The sequence below is a fragment of the Mytilus galloprovincialis genome, chromosome 3 (genome assembly GCF_965363235.1).
Source record: "Mytilus galloprovincialis chromosome 3, xbMytGall1.hap1.1, whole genome shotgun sequence".
In the NCBI taxonomy this organism is placed as follows: Eukaryota; Metazoa; Mollusca; class Bivalvia; order Mytilida; family Mytilidae; genus Mytilus; species Mytilus galloprovincialis.
Window position 1 is genome coordinate 6201847 of NC_134840.1, and position 14074 is coordinate 6215920.

Genomic DNA, 14074 nt, shown 5'->3' on the forward strand with positions numbered 1-14074 from the left:
TTAGATTTAGTGTAGATTATTTCTAAATAATGGGATCTGTGCATGAATACTAGCATGATACTTACATCTGATATTGAAGATTTATTTTGTTAATGTTTTATTTTATGTATTTTTCTCTATTTCCCATTAGCTTCAAAACTTGTTGATGTTGTCATGTTATGTTATACTGGTTTTTTTTTTAAAGAATTTGCTACAAGTTATAAACAAAACTATGCCACTTAATTATTTCAGGTGAATTTTGTGTTTAAAACATTTGATAATGGTACTGCACATTCAAAAATTATTGGGATGTTTTTATTATTGTGAAAAAATGCGACAGAGTTATAACTGCAATAATTTAAACTCTCATTTTAAATTTTTTTATATGAATTAAACAGGATTTCTCTCAATATTGCAAGAATAAAAATCACATTTTAGTCTAAAATGACAAAATCGCAATAACAAATGCTCGCAATCATTTCTGAATTTACAGTAATTAGGATTTTTGATAGCTTTTCAAAGTATAACTTTTCAAAGTATAAGTTTTTAGCTTCAAAACTTGTTGAATAAATATAAACAACTGAAGAAGGCCAATGGCTGAAACGTCTTGAACAATTGGTTTATTTATACAATTATAAACAGTATAACTTTTGACAACATTTCAGATCAGAGAAAATGATGATGCATTAATATTGTAAGGAATGAAATAATTATGTTGTATTTGATGTTGTACATGTATTTCTACAAATGAATTATAACATTCTTTCAGCAGCATGTTTTGTCAGTTTTGACAATTGTTTCAGCTTCAGGGGAATTCAATGTTTAAATGGAAGACAAAGTAAAATTAAAGATATGTTTTTGTACATTGTAGCAAAGTCGCCAGCCAGCTCCCCAGCCCCCAGGTCCAGGGCGACCAACATCTATGATTGATATACCGCGACAGTCTTCCAGTCTTTCTAACACAGTAGTACCTTTACTTTCTTCAGTAAGTCTTTTGGTATACTTCTTAATCTGTTTTATGGCTATATCAGTTTGTTATCAGAACTGCATTTTGGGAAAAACTCTTTATCAAAAACAACAAAAAAACTACCCTGTCTACAATGGGTAGTTGGGGTAGAAAAATGATTTTATTTTTTCCTAATTATGAAAGGTTTAAAGTTGTATGTATGTGAAAAAGAGTCAATTTACATTGACATTACTTACTAGAAGTCTTTTAGGATTAGCACTGAAGGTTAACCATGACTAGGAGACTGATAGTAATCAATATATTGCACAATGCAAAAAAACGTATGAATTAGACAAAGTATTAAAAAAAGTATAAATTAAAAACGTGTTTCAGCAGAAAATATCTGGATACCACTATATACCAATTGATTTACATTTGATGCAACAGGATGAAATCATTTTTGATGCATAAAACAGCTTCTGTAGGATTTTTGTTAAGCAGACACACATTCTAATGCATCATTGTTTGTAACATTCATTTTGATTGGATAATGTCACCAATTTTTCTGGAACACATTTAATGAATGGTCTTATGAAGATTAAATTTGATTATGTTGATGTCATTTTAAAAGTAATCTTGATGCCATTGCAGTTAAAATCAGAATACTATGAAGATTACCGACGCAACGGTAGACCTGTTCAACGAACAGAAACTGTAGATGAACTCAAAAATGCTTTTGAATTGGTTGAAAGATCATGTCCGGGTATTGTTGATGAATTTTTAACGAGTGTTGTAAGTCGTTTAGCCTCAGTATCACAGGGAGGAGTTGATGTTAGACGAGCTGTAGATAAAATTAAAAGGTAAGATTAGGAGGATTTAACTACATATATTGTAATTGTGTAATGGTATGCTGATATTTACTGTTGATCCAGCAAAGATTTTTACTTCAAGTGAAGCTTTTATTAAGCCAAATTTGTATTTCTTGTTGTAAGTAGATTACTAGATAGGCTTATATAATTATCTATATCAACAACACCTGATGCATTCAGTCTATTGACCCAGCTATTGAAAGAAAATATTGTGAGAAAAAAATAGGCACAGTTTTGACAATTTCAGAATTTTCTATTGATATCTATACACAACTGTGGTAATTTCTGGAATCAACCTGTGGAGACAATGTGTTTATTTTTAGGTACACCTTAACAAGTTGAAAATTATTTTGTTCTCTTCTTACATGACATCAAGTATAAACACCTATCTATATGAATGAGAATCTATAGAGATTAATTGTTACATGTTATATAATGTTTACTTTGTTTATTTTAGGCCTTCCTAGCAGTTGTAGTTGCCTAGGTTACACCAGTTAGCATTACCAATAAGGTTACATACACGATGGTCCATAGACTGATTTTACTGTGATAAACAAACATTTTATAGAAAGTGCTTACATTACTTGACATGGCAAGAAGTGATGGTGCTCTCCTTCATAACATTGTCAATCCTTGTACAACATCATTATAAATGGGTCAAAATGTATATCTGACAGAAAGGAAGATTATATCACTGCATCAATGTAAAGGAATTCCTAATTGTTGGAGCCTATGGACATTCTGTAAACCTTTCTTGTTAAAGTATAGATGTTAGTATTCAAAAGATTTGAATACAGACAGCTTCAAAACTAATTATTCTTTGATATCACATAATTGCAGGTTAAGAAATATAGCATCAGTGACTACTAATGCAGAAGAAAACACAGTGTGTTGGATTTTTAGGTAGAACTAATATCCTATTCAAAACATTAATGTTAGTTGAATAAATTTGGAGAAAAAAATGGAACCTATTTCTAATTTAGTCACATATTTCATTGTTGAATATAGTATATTGACTTAAAAAATGGTATAATCATTTTGGTCAACTTTAGGATTAATTTTAAACATATATATTCTTAATTAAACTGTGTTGCCATGGAAATGGAAGATTTATATAAAGATAATGAGGAAAGATTTGTTCCTGTGATCCTCTATAGACTGTCTTTTATATAAATAAGAATCATTTATAAAAATCAGGAAGTCACTGTTTTCCTCCCAGTTTTAGCCAATTATTAAGTTGTACTAAATTTGATTATTATTGACTGGGTAAGCATTGAGAGGATAACAGTGCAGACTTAGTTGTATAATTTCATGTTACTTTATTTATCTTTGTTAATGTATTATCATATATTATGTTAAATGGCTATAATTGACCAATATTTAAAAGTGACCCATATGTATTTATTTAACAAATTTAGACATAATTGTGCAATTCTATAAATAGACTTGAACAACTCTACTGTAATATTACTGATGTTCATCGACTAATAATATATAATGATGAAAGATATTTTTTCCACCTTTTTTCTAGTTTGAAAGTCAGTTAGTGTATGTTTTCAACGTGTTATAATTTGAATATGTCAGTGACGAAAGAATGTATTATATAGAATGAGTGTAGTTTGCCATGCTAAATTTTATATTCTTTTGTGAATATGTTATAGCATACCAAGGTCATGGTCAAAATACTTTGACTTACAGTAACTTGAATGGCTGACATAAAGTCTGCTCATTCCCTGCTTATTATTTTTTTAAACTAAGGATGAAATTTAATTTGAAGTTCCCTTTTATAAATAAGATTTAATGTGGTCAACTTATTGAAGTAGCTTGAACTCTAAGTTGTAGCATTTACTAGTTTATTTTCAGTTGTTCTGTCATTTTATCTTAATTACAACAAAAAAAATCAACCTTACAATTTTTACTACATTGTTAGATCTTTTAAAAGAAAGCTGGTATCCAATGATAGTTTAGACAAATTAAAATGTTAAAGTTGGGTGATAATTTCATATTTCTGAATAAAAAAAAGTAAGACTAGAAATGCTTTAACTTTTGCTCAACAAAAGTTTCAGATTTTGACTGAAAATATTAAACAAAAGGGGCCAAAAATCTTATGAGTTTCATCAATGATCGACAATCAGAATTGTTCAGGATAAAGTGTACATATATACATTTTGTAATTTATAACAAATTTGTACATTTTCATTAAGATTGATAACTAATTTCTTATGTTTTTGTTTTTTAAATCTGTGTATGAAATGGCCATTTTATTGGATGCTGAAAATGTTAAAGTTACACACATTTTGATATTGTATTTCTGAAAGATTAAGATAGGTTAATACATTCATGAATTTAATGAAATGAATATAAAAGATGTTTTTTTCCTGGGTTTTCAATTGAGTTAATTATAATTCAAATGTTGTAATAGCTATTAATTTATTGTTTTTATGGGAAAATATCTATTACTAAAACTTTCATGAGTTGAAATTTATATTTGAAAGAAAATCTGTGGGACAACAATCAATTTGATATGGCCTTTTAAAGCAATGCTATTTTCACTGTCAGATAGTGCTGCAATTTTTCTATTTAAAGATATTGGAAATAGATAGAATAATGGTCAGTGACAACATATTGTGTTTGAAATTAAAAAATGGTAGCTGACCAAGTGTTGACATTGAGGTCATTTTTGCTACCATGATTTTAATAACAAAGCATTGCAGGGATACTATACTTGGGATAGGTAATGTTAACGACTGATTGCCATGATCACATATCTCTTCTGGAATACAATAACTTTCAGACATTACAATGCCTTTATTTCATTGATAAATTTCTGATTCTATTTTGTTGCATTCAAATGTCTAAAAAAAAATCTATCTTCAAGCAAATGTATGCGTGCCATCCAGTGAGATGTTATTTAAATATTCAACATGGCTTTGATAGTTTGATCTCTCCCTTGCTGTAGATCATCTCTTTTATTATATTTCGGAAGACAGGTGTATGGAAGTACCTTTAAATAAACAACTATTTTGAAGAGACAATAACATATTCCACATCCTAAATGTTTAGGGCTGTTCCAAGATTAAAACCTTGGGGCATGAAAGGCTCTTTTAAGGCCTTATCAACTGTGAAATAAAATTTCTAAGGCAAATGAAACCCCCAATATTTATTTGATTTGAGTGCCTGCCATACCCTACCCTATATATTTTGAAACAGCCCATAGACAGACCACTATATCTTGATTTGCATCCATTATATATGTATGGTTATGTTTGTATATTAACAAATTTATGTGTAAATATTTGCTTATAATGTATATTATATACATATATATATATATATATCATATCATTCCAAAGGACTTCTCAGATGTATTACTGAATAAATACATTTTAACTTTTCCTTGTTTTGATGATTTTACTTATCAACTTATTACAGAACTTGCTTGTATCTAGTTTGACACTATGATTGATTTTCATAAGAAAAAAAAAGAAGATGTGGTATGATTTTTTCCACAAGAGACCAAATAATCCAGAAATTAATGGTTATAGGTTACCATATAATCCTTCAACAATGAGCAAAGTTCAAACCACTTTTGCTTGCTTAACAAACAATGGCAAATATCTCCTGCATATAGATTATTCAGGACTAGAAAAAACAAATTATACATGAAGTATATCCTGCAAGGTTGTCAACCATGTTACAGGGTTGGAAATTTCGAATGCCAATGACAAACTGAAGTACAAGGCAAGTTTATTAAACTGACAAAATCAAATACTATCAATTCATGGAACAATTGAAAAACAACCTCCTATTCGTCATACCGGCATTTTTGGAGAAAAAAAATTAAGTGAATTGTCAAAATCAGTTAATGTTTTTATTGTCTAAAAGAAAGTGTACATTTTATCATCATGCACCAAAAATTACCATAAACGTCATTTGGCAAGAATTTTTACAGTTGTTCGTCATGGAGGTACCCCATTAAGACCCTCATTGATGAGAAAGTACTCAAAAACAATGAGGCATATATCTAGTTGCATTTTTGTTGAAACCAAGATGGCCGCCATGGCTAAAAATAGAACATAGGGGTAAAATGCAGTTTTTGGCTTATAACTCAAAAACCAAAGCATTTAGAGCAAATCTGACAGGAGTAAAATTGTTTATCAGGTCAAGATCTATCTGCCCTGAAATTTTCAGATGAATCAGACAACCCGTTGTTGGGTTGCTGCCCCTGAATTGGTAATTTTAAGGAAATTTTGATGTTTTTGGTTATTATCTTGAATATTATTATAGATAGAGATAAACTGTAAACAGCAATAATGTTCAGCAAAGTAAGATTTACAAATAAGTCAATGTGACCAAAATGGGCAGTTGACCCCTTTAGGAGTTATTGCACTTTATAGTCAATTTTAAACCATTTTTCGTAAATCTTAATTATCTATTACAAAAATCTTCTCCTCTGAAACTACTGGGCCAAATTAATCCAAACTTGGCCACAATCATCTTTGGGGTATCTAGTTTAAAAAATGTGTCCGGTGACCTGGCTATCAAATCAAGATGGCCGCCATGACTGAAAATAGAACATAGGTGTAAAATGCAGTTTTTGGCTTATAACTCAAAAACCAAAGCATTGAGAGCAAATCTGACATGGTTAAAATTGTTTATCAGGTCAAGATCTATCTGCCCTGAAATTTTCAGATGAATCAGACAACCCGTTGTTGGGTTGCTGCCCCTGAATTGGTAATTTTAAGGAAATTTTGATGTTTTTGGTTATTATCTTGAATATTATTATAGATAGAGATAAACTGTAAACAGCAATAATGTTCAGCAAAGTAAGATTTACAAATAAGTCAATGTGACCAAAATGGGCAGTTGACCCCTTTAGGAGTTATTGCACTTTATAGTCAATTTTAAACCATTTTTCGTAAATCTTAATTATCTATTACAAAAATCTTCTCCTCTGAAACTACTGGGCCAAATTAATCCAAACTTGGCCACAATCATCTTTGGGGTATCTAGTTTAAAAAATGTGTCCGGTGACCTGGCTATCAAATCAAGATGGCCGCCATGACTGAAAATAGAACATAGGTGTAAAATGCAGTTTTTGGCTTATAACTCAAAAACCAAAGCATTGAGAGCAAATCTGACATGGTTAAAATTGTTTATCAGGTCAAGATCTATCTGCCCTGAAATTTCCAGTTGAATCGGACAACTCGTTGTTGGGTTACTGCCCCTGAATTGGTATTTTTAAGGAAATTTTGCTGTTTTTGGTTATTATCTTGAATATTATTATAGATAAAGATAAACTGTAAACAGCAATAATGTTCAGCAAAGTAAGATTTACAAATAAGTCAATGTGACCAAAATGGGCAGTTGACCCTTTAGGAGTTATTGCCCTTTATTGTCAATTTTTAACCATTTTTCGTAAATCTTGTTTATCATTTACAAAAATCTTCTCCTCTGAAACTACTGGGCCAAATTAATCCAAACTTGGCCACAATCATCTTTGGGGTATGTAGTTTAAAATATGTGTCCGGTGACCCGGCCATCAGATGAAGATGGCCGCCACAGCTAAAAATAGAACATAGGGGTAAAATGCAGTTTTTGGATTATAACTCAGAAACCAAAGCATTTAGAGCAAATCTGACATGGTTAAAATTGTTTATCAGGTCAAGATCTATCTGCCCTGAAATTTGCAGATGAATCAGACAACCTGTTGTTGGGTTGCTGCCCCTGAATCGGTAATTTTAAGGAAATTTTGCTGTTTTGGTTATTATCTTAAATATCTTGAATATTATTATAGATAGAGATAAACTGTAAACAGCAATAATGTTCAGCAAAGTAGGATTTACAAATATGTCTATATGACCGGAATGGTCAATTGACCCCCTTAGGAGTTATTGTCCTTTATAGTCAATTTTTAACAATTTTCATAAAATTTGTAAATTTTTATTAATATTTTCCACTGAAATTACTGGGCCAAGTTCATTATAGATAGAGATAATTGTAAGCAGTAAGACTGTTTAGTAAAGTAAGATGTACAAACACATCACGATCACCAAAACACAATTTTGTCATGAATCCATCTGCTTCCTTTATTTAATATTCACATAGACCAAGGTGAGCGACACAGGCTCTTTAGAGCCTCTAGTTATCATTTTTCATAAATTTTTGTAAATTTTTAGAAAATATTTTCCACTGTAATTACTAGGTCAAGTTCATTATAGACAGAGATAATTGTAGCAACAAGTATGTTCATTAAAATAAGATCTACAAACACATCACCATCACCAAAACACAATTATGTCATGAATTTATCTGTGTCCATTGTTTAATATGCACATAGACCAAGGTGAGCGACACAGGCTCTTGAGAGCCTCTAGTTTAAACTAGATACCCCAATGATGATTGTGGCCAAGCTTCGTTAAATTTGGCCCAGTAGTTTCAGAGGAGAAGATTTTTGTAAAAGTTAATGACGACGGACGCCAATTCAGGGGCAGCAACCCATCAACAGGTTGTCCGATTCTTCTGAAAATTTCAGGGCAGATAAATCTTGACCTAATAGATTATTTTACCTCATGTCAGATTTGCTCTAAATGCTTTGGTTTTTGAGTTATAAGCCAAAAACTGCATTTTACCCCTATGTTCTATTTTTAGCCATGGCGGCCATTAAGCTCATTAATACTCATGTATAAATCTTGTTTATTTTCAGCAATTTTGTCACAGAATTACATTATATCAATGACCAGTGTTATGGTTATACATTTGACAAATTGACAAATTGATAAAATTTTAAATAAAATTTTGAATAAAATTAGTTACGCACAGCCGTAAAATCCGTTATGAACAGCTGTTCTATTTTCATTCTTAAAAGTTACGTACGGCTTCTCGTTTTTTTAAAAGTCCTATAAAACCATTATATCGTTATTTTATCTCCAGAACACTTGATTTTCGTGTTGTTTTATATATCACACAGACAATAACCAATTTTCTCTATCGACAATGCTTTTAATCAAAAGTATTTTAGAAATATAAAATCTTACAAATACTGCCATCTGCCATATTGGGCGGTCGGTAACGGACGGCTGCTTACCCCAGTGAGAGAGATCCATAAACTTAAACACAAGTTATTGTTTGCAAACTAGAAACATCCTTCTTTTTGGCCCTCAATTCCTACATATTTTGGGCAATTAATCCAAAACTTGATCCCAGCCTCCCCTTTGTTATATAGAACATTGTGGTATAATTTTAGACAGATCCATACAATTACACACATGTTATTGTCTTGAAACTAGAAAAATGCTTGTTTTTGGCCCTTAATTCCTTTAAACCCATAACCCCATAAATGAATCCAAACCTTCTATTTGTGGTTTTAAACATTGTGGTACAATTTCAGAGTAATTGAAATACTTATACACAAGTTATTATCCTTAAACTAAAAAAATGCTTGTTTTGGGCCCCTAATTCCTAAACGGTTGGGACCATCATCCCCAAAATCGATCACAACCTTCCTTTTGTGGTATTGAACCTTCTGAAAAAATTTCTTATAGATCTATTCACCTAAACTAAAGTTATTGTCTGGAAACCAATGTGTCTTCGGACAACGCAGACGATGACATCATACCATTATATGATCCCAAAAATTTGTGTGGTCATATAAAAACTTTAAAGCAATGCCCATTTATGACAGATGAATGTTTTGTGCAGTGGCAAATTAAATGTAAATTCAGGAAAAAAAGCTGTTAATCAGGTATGAAAATAAATCTTCCTATGTACTAGACCAACCGTTGATGGAACCGACATTCAAGACACACATGTTATGATGTATATAAATCTTCCTATGTACTAGACCAACCGTTGATAGAACCCGACATTCAAGACATGCATGTTATGATGTATATAAATCTTCCTATTTACTAGACCAACCGTTGATGGAACCGACATTCAAGACACACATGTTATGATGTATATAAATCATTACAGTATTTAAGTTATTATCCTTAAACTAAAAAAATGCTTGTTTTGGGCCCCTAATTCCTAAACGGTTGGGACCATCATCCCCAAAATCGATCACAACCTTCCTTTTGTGGTATTGAACCTTCTGAAAAAATTTCTTATAGATCTATTCACCTAAACTAAAGTTATTGTCTGGAAACCAATGTGTCTTCGGACAACGCAGACGATGACATCATACCATTATATGATCCCAAAAATTTGTGTGGTCATATAAAAACTTTAAAGCAATGCCCATTTATGACAGATGAATGTTTTGTGCAGTGGCAAATTAAATGTAAATTCAGGAAAAAAAGCTGTTAATCAGGTATGAAAATAAATCTTCCTATGTACTAGACCAACCGTTGATGGAACCGACATTCAAGACATGCATGTTATGATGTATATAAATCTTCCTATGTACTAGACCAACCGTTGATGGAACCGACATTCAAGACCCACATGTTATGATGTATATAAATCTTCCTATGTACCAGACCAACCGTTAATGGAATCGACATTCAAGACACACATGTTATGATGTATATAAATCTTCCTATGTACTAGACCAACCGTTGATGGAATCGACATTCAAGACACACATGTTATGATGTATATAAATCTTCCTATTTACTAGACCAACCGTTGATGGAACCGACATTCAAGACATGCATGTTATGATGTATATAAATCTTCCTATGTACTAGACCAACCGTTGATGGAACCGACATTCAAGACCCACATGTTATGATGTATATAAATCTTCCTATGTACCAGACCAACCGTTGATGGAACCCGACATTCAAGACACACATGTTATGATGTATATAAATCTTCCTATGTACTAGACCAACCGTTGATGGAATCGACATTCAAGACACACATGTTATGATGTATATAAATCTTCCTATGTACTAGACCAACCGTTGATGGAATCGACATTCAAGACACACATGTTATGATGTATATAAATCTTCCTATGTACTAGACCAACCGTTGATGGAACCGACATTCAAGACACACATGTTATGATGTATATAAATCTTCCTATGTACTAGACCAACCGTTGATAGAACCCGACATTCAAGACATGCATGTTATGATGTATATAAATCTTCCTATGTACTAGACCAACCGTTGATGGAACCGACATTCAAGACCCACATGTTATGATGTATATAAATCTTCCTATGTACCAGACCAACCGTTGATGGAACCCGACATTCAAGACACACATGTTATGATGTATATAAATCTTCCTATGTACTAGACCAACCGTTAATGGAATCGACATTCAAGACACACATGTTATGATGTATATAAATCTTCCTATGTACTAGACCAACCGTTGATGGAATCGACATTCAAGACACACATGTTATGATGTATATAAATCTTCCTATTTACTAGACCAACCGTTGATGGAACCGACATTCAAGACACACATGTTATGATGTATATAAATCTTCCTATGTACTAGACAGACATGGGGTCAATTACATTTGAAAGTAATTAATTACATTCAATTACAATTACAAAATCTTCAATTAAATTACATATTACATTTGACTTTTTACCAATGTAATTAATTACATTCCAATTACTTGGCAAATGTAATTAATTACTTCAATTACATTTGAAAGGAAATTTAAGATAAAACATTGAAAACATGCATTTATTCTATGATATGTACATAAGTATTATACATTGCTCTATAGTTATAACAATTAGACAGTGTTCAACTAGTATATACATTTTTGTATTGTGTCATATAACTTATTTAAGCATTTTCCCATTACATTTGACCATCATCAGCTTTTCAAATGTTCCATCAGCCAGTCTGCACCTTTCCGGCCTAAATGTTTTTCCAGCAGTGCTAAATAAGCGTTCAACTGGTGCAGATGTGGCTGGAATAGCTAAATATTGCACTGCTAACTTAGCTAGACGTGGTAAACGTTGACAGTTACTATGCCAATACAAAAGAGGGTCTTTTGACATATCAATACAATTATCTGACAAGTAATCATCCATTTCTGAACTTACAGAAATCCCTGAAGGGTTTCTTTTTCTTTCCACTGATGGGGCTGGCATGAAACTGAAAAGATCATCATTTTTTGCTCGCTTACATGGGGGAGAATTTTGATCACAAGGGGGCTCAGATGATGTAGGGACTTGACTAAGTTTGTCCTTAACAACAGCTAAACACTGATCAATCTGTTCAGTTTCACACCATCTGGTCTTAAATCTTGGGTCTAAAAAGCTAGCAAGAATATATGCTTCATCCTCTACAAACTGAAACAATCTTTCTTCAACAGAAGATTTCAATGATTTTATCATTTTACAATTATAGTCAACTGATATAAGTTTTAACTGGTGTTTTAATCCAAGTGTTACAGGAATTGGCAAGCTAGCAGTTACAGTTTTTTCACCTTGGACAAGGACTGTAGCTTTGTCAAAAGGTTCAAGTATAGTACATAATTCAGAAAGCAGTTTTCTCTCATACACTTTCAGCTCTTTTAAGAGTATTTACAAGGTTATTTTTTATTTCAACCGATTTTTCATGTAGAAGTTTCGAAGATAAATGCTTTCTGCTAGGCACTTGATACTTAGTGTCAGCTTTTTCCATCAAGTTTTTAAATTCTTCACTTTCGACAATAGAGAGTGGTAAAAGATCCCCAGCTATGAACATTATAAGAGCATTTGTCATTTCTAACTGTTTTGGATCAGACGGTGAATATTTTACACTTTTTTTTATGCATTGTGTCAATGTTGGTTGAATTTCTTTATTCTCAGAATGCAGAATGTACAAATCTCTGTGTTTTCTCTGAAAATTACAAAAGGCCTTATTTAATATCTTGAAAATATTAAATTGTTTTAATTTACCTATTGAAATTTTACATTTATTTAAATTTATTTGATTGTAAATGATACAAAAAAAGAGCACTATTTTTTATTTTTTGAAATGATTTTCATTTTTATCCCAGCTTATTCAAATTATTTATCTTAAATAAGTGATTTAGAAATCTGACTTCTTAAAACAAAAATAAACTTTAGTTTTAATCACAACTAATTAATTTAATAAACAAAATATTTTCCAAATTTAAATGTAAGCTATTAGAGGATATAAGATAAATGAAATCTGATTAGAAATGAAAAAGAAGCATTATGAATTTATTAATTTTTAAAATTCTTATATAGTATTACCTTCATATGTGTAACAAAGTTGGATGTAACTTTATAACTTCCACTAATGAGGGTGCCACAATGCATACATTTTCCTTTGAAAGTATTTCCATTTTGGAAGTCATCAGGAACAGTAAAATGTTCCAGTACACTCTTGGAGCTCATTTTTAAATCTGATAAAATGTTTTCTTTCAACATTCATATATATAGTGAACAAATTTTGCAAGTGATATTTTGTCATATGCATTATCCCTTCAAGAATTTAAACATGTACCTATAGGCCCTAGGGGTATATTTATCTCTCTCTAATTAGCCTTATATCTGTTTAACATAACTGTTATAAAAACAGTCATTATATAGTTTGTAATAAAACAAATAGCCAGAGGTTATATTTATTGGTTATTTAAGTCCTTGAATAAAGTTAATTATGTTAAATCAATGTCTTAAAATATCTATCTAAATCTACTAATTAAGGTCAAGACAGTGACTTCCTAGTGGTTTCTTTTAAAATTATGGCATGTGTCTACATTTTTTTTATCATTCAATACAAAATGAAGAATCTACCATGGTTGTGTTAATACAGAAAGTATACTGTGAAGGCTTTTCTTTGTCAGCTTACAACATTTGTTAAGATTATTGCTTTTAATAATTTTTTGAGAAAACACAAGATTTAATCTTTTGATCCAAAATTTCAAATGTAATTGACTTGTAATTGAAAAGTAATTGTCAATTACAGGCAATTTTGGCTATGTAATTAATTACATTCAATTACATGTAATTGAAAAAATGCTCAATTACACATTACATTCAATTACATGATAAATTGTAATTAATTACAGTCAATTACAATTACATATTTCAATTACCCCATGTCTGGTACTAGACCAACCGTTGATGGAACCGACATTCAAGACACACATGTTATGATGTATATAAATCTTCCTATGTACTAGACCAACCGTTGATGGAACCGACATTCAAGACACACATGTTATGATGTATATAAATCTTCCTATGTACTAGACCAACCGTTGATAGAACCCGACATTCAAGACACGCATGTTATGATGTATATAAATCTTCCTATGTACTAGACCAACCGTTGATGGAA

General features: G+C 31.3%; 1 protein-coding gene across 15 annotated transcripts in view; it reads left to right on the forward strand.

Moving 5' to 3' along the window:
* LOC143067041 (serine/threonine-protein kinase 26-like) overlaps window positions 1-5189 on the forward strand; it is a 34547-nt gene extending 29358 nt beyond the window's left edge. For 14 of the 15 annotated variants that reach the window (XM_076240007.1, XM_076240011.1, XM_076240016.1 and 11 more), the window contains 3 exons: window positions 851-964; window positions 1577-1785; window positions 2252-5189. In XM_076240007.1, coding sequence (XP_076096122.1) covers window positions 851-964; window positions 1577-1785; window positions 2252-2261 — 333 coding nt within the window. In that variant the 3' untranslated portion in view covers window positions 2262-5189. Of the gene's footprint in view, window positions 1-850; window positions 965-1576; window positions 1790-2251 lie in introns of those variants that run through there. The other variant, XM_076240009.1, reaches the window with a different exon arrangement.
* Window positions 5190-14074: the final 8885 nt, after the last annotated feature.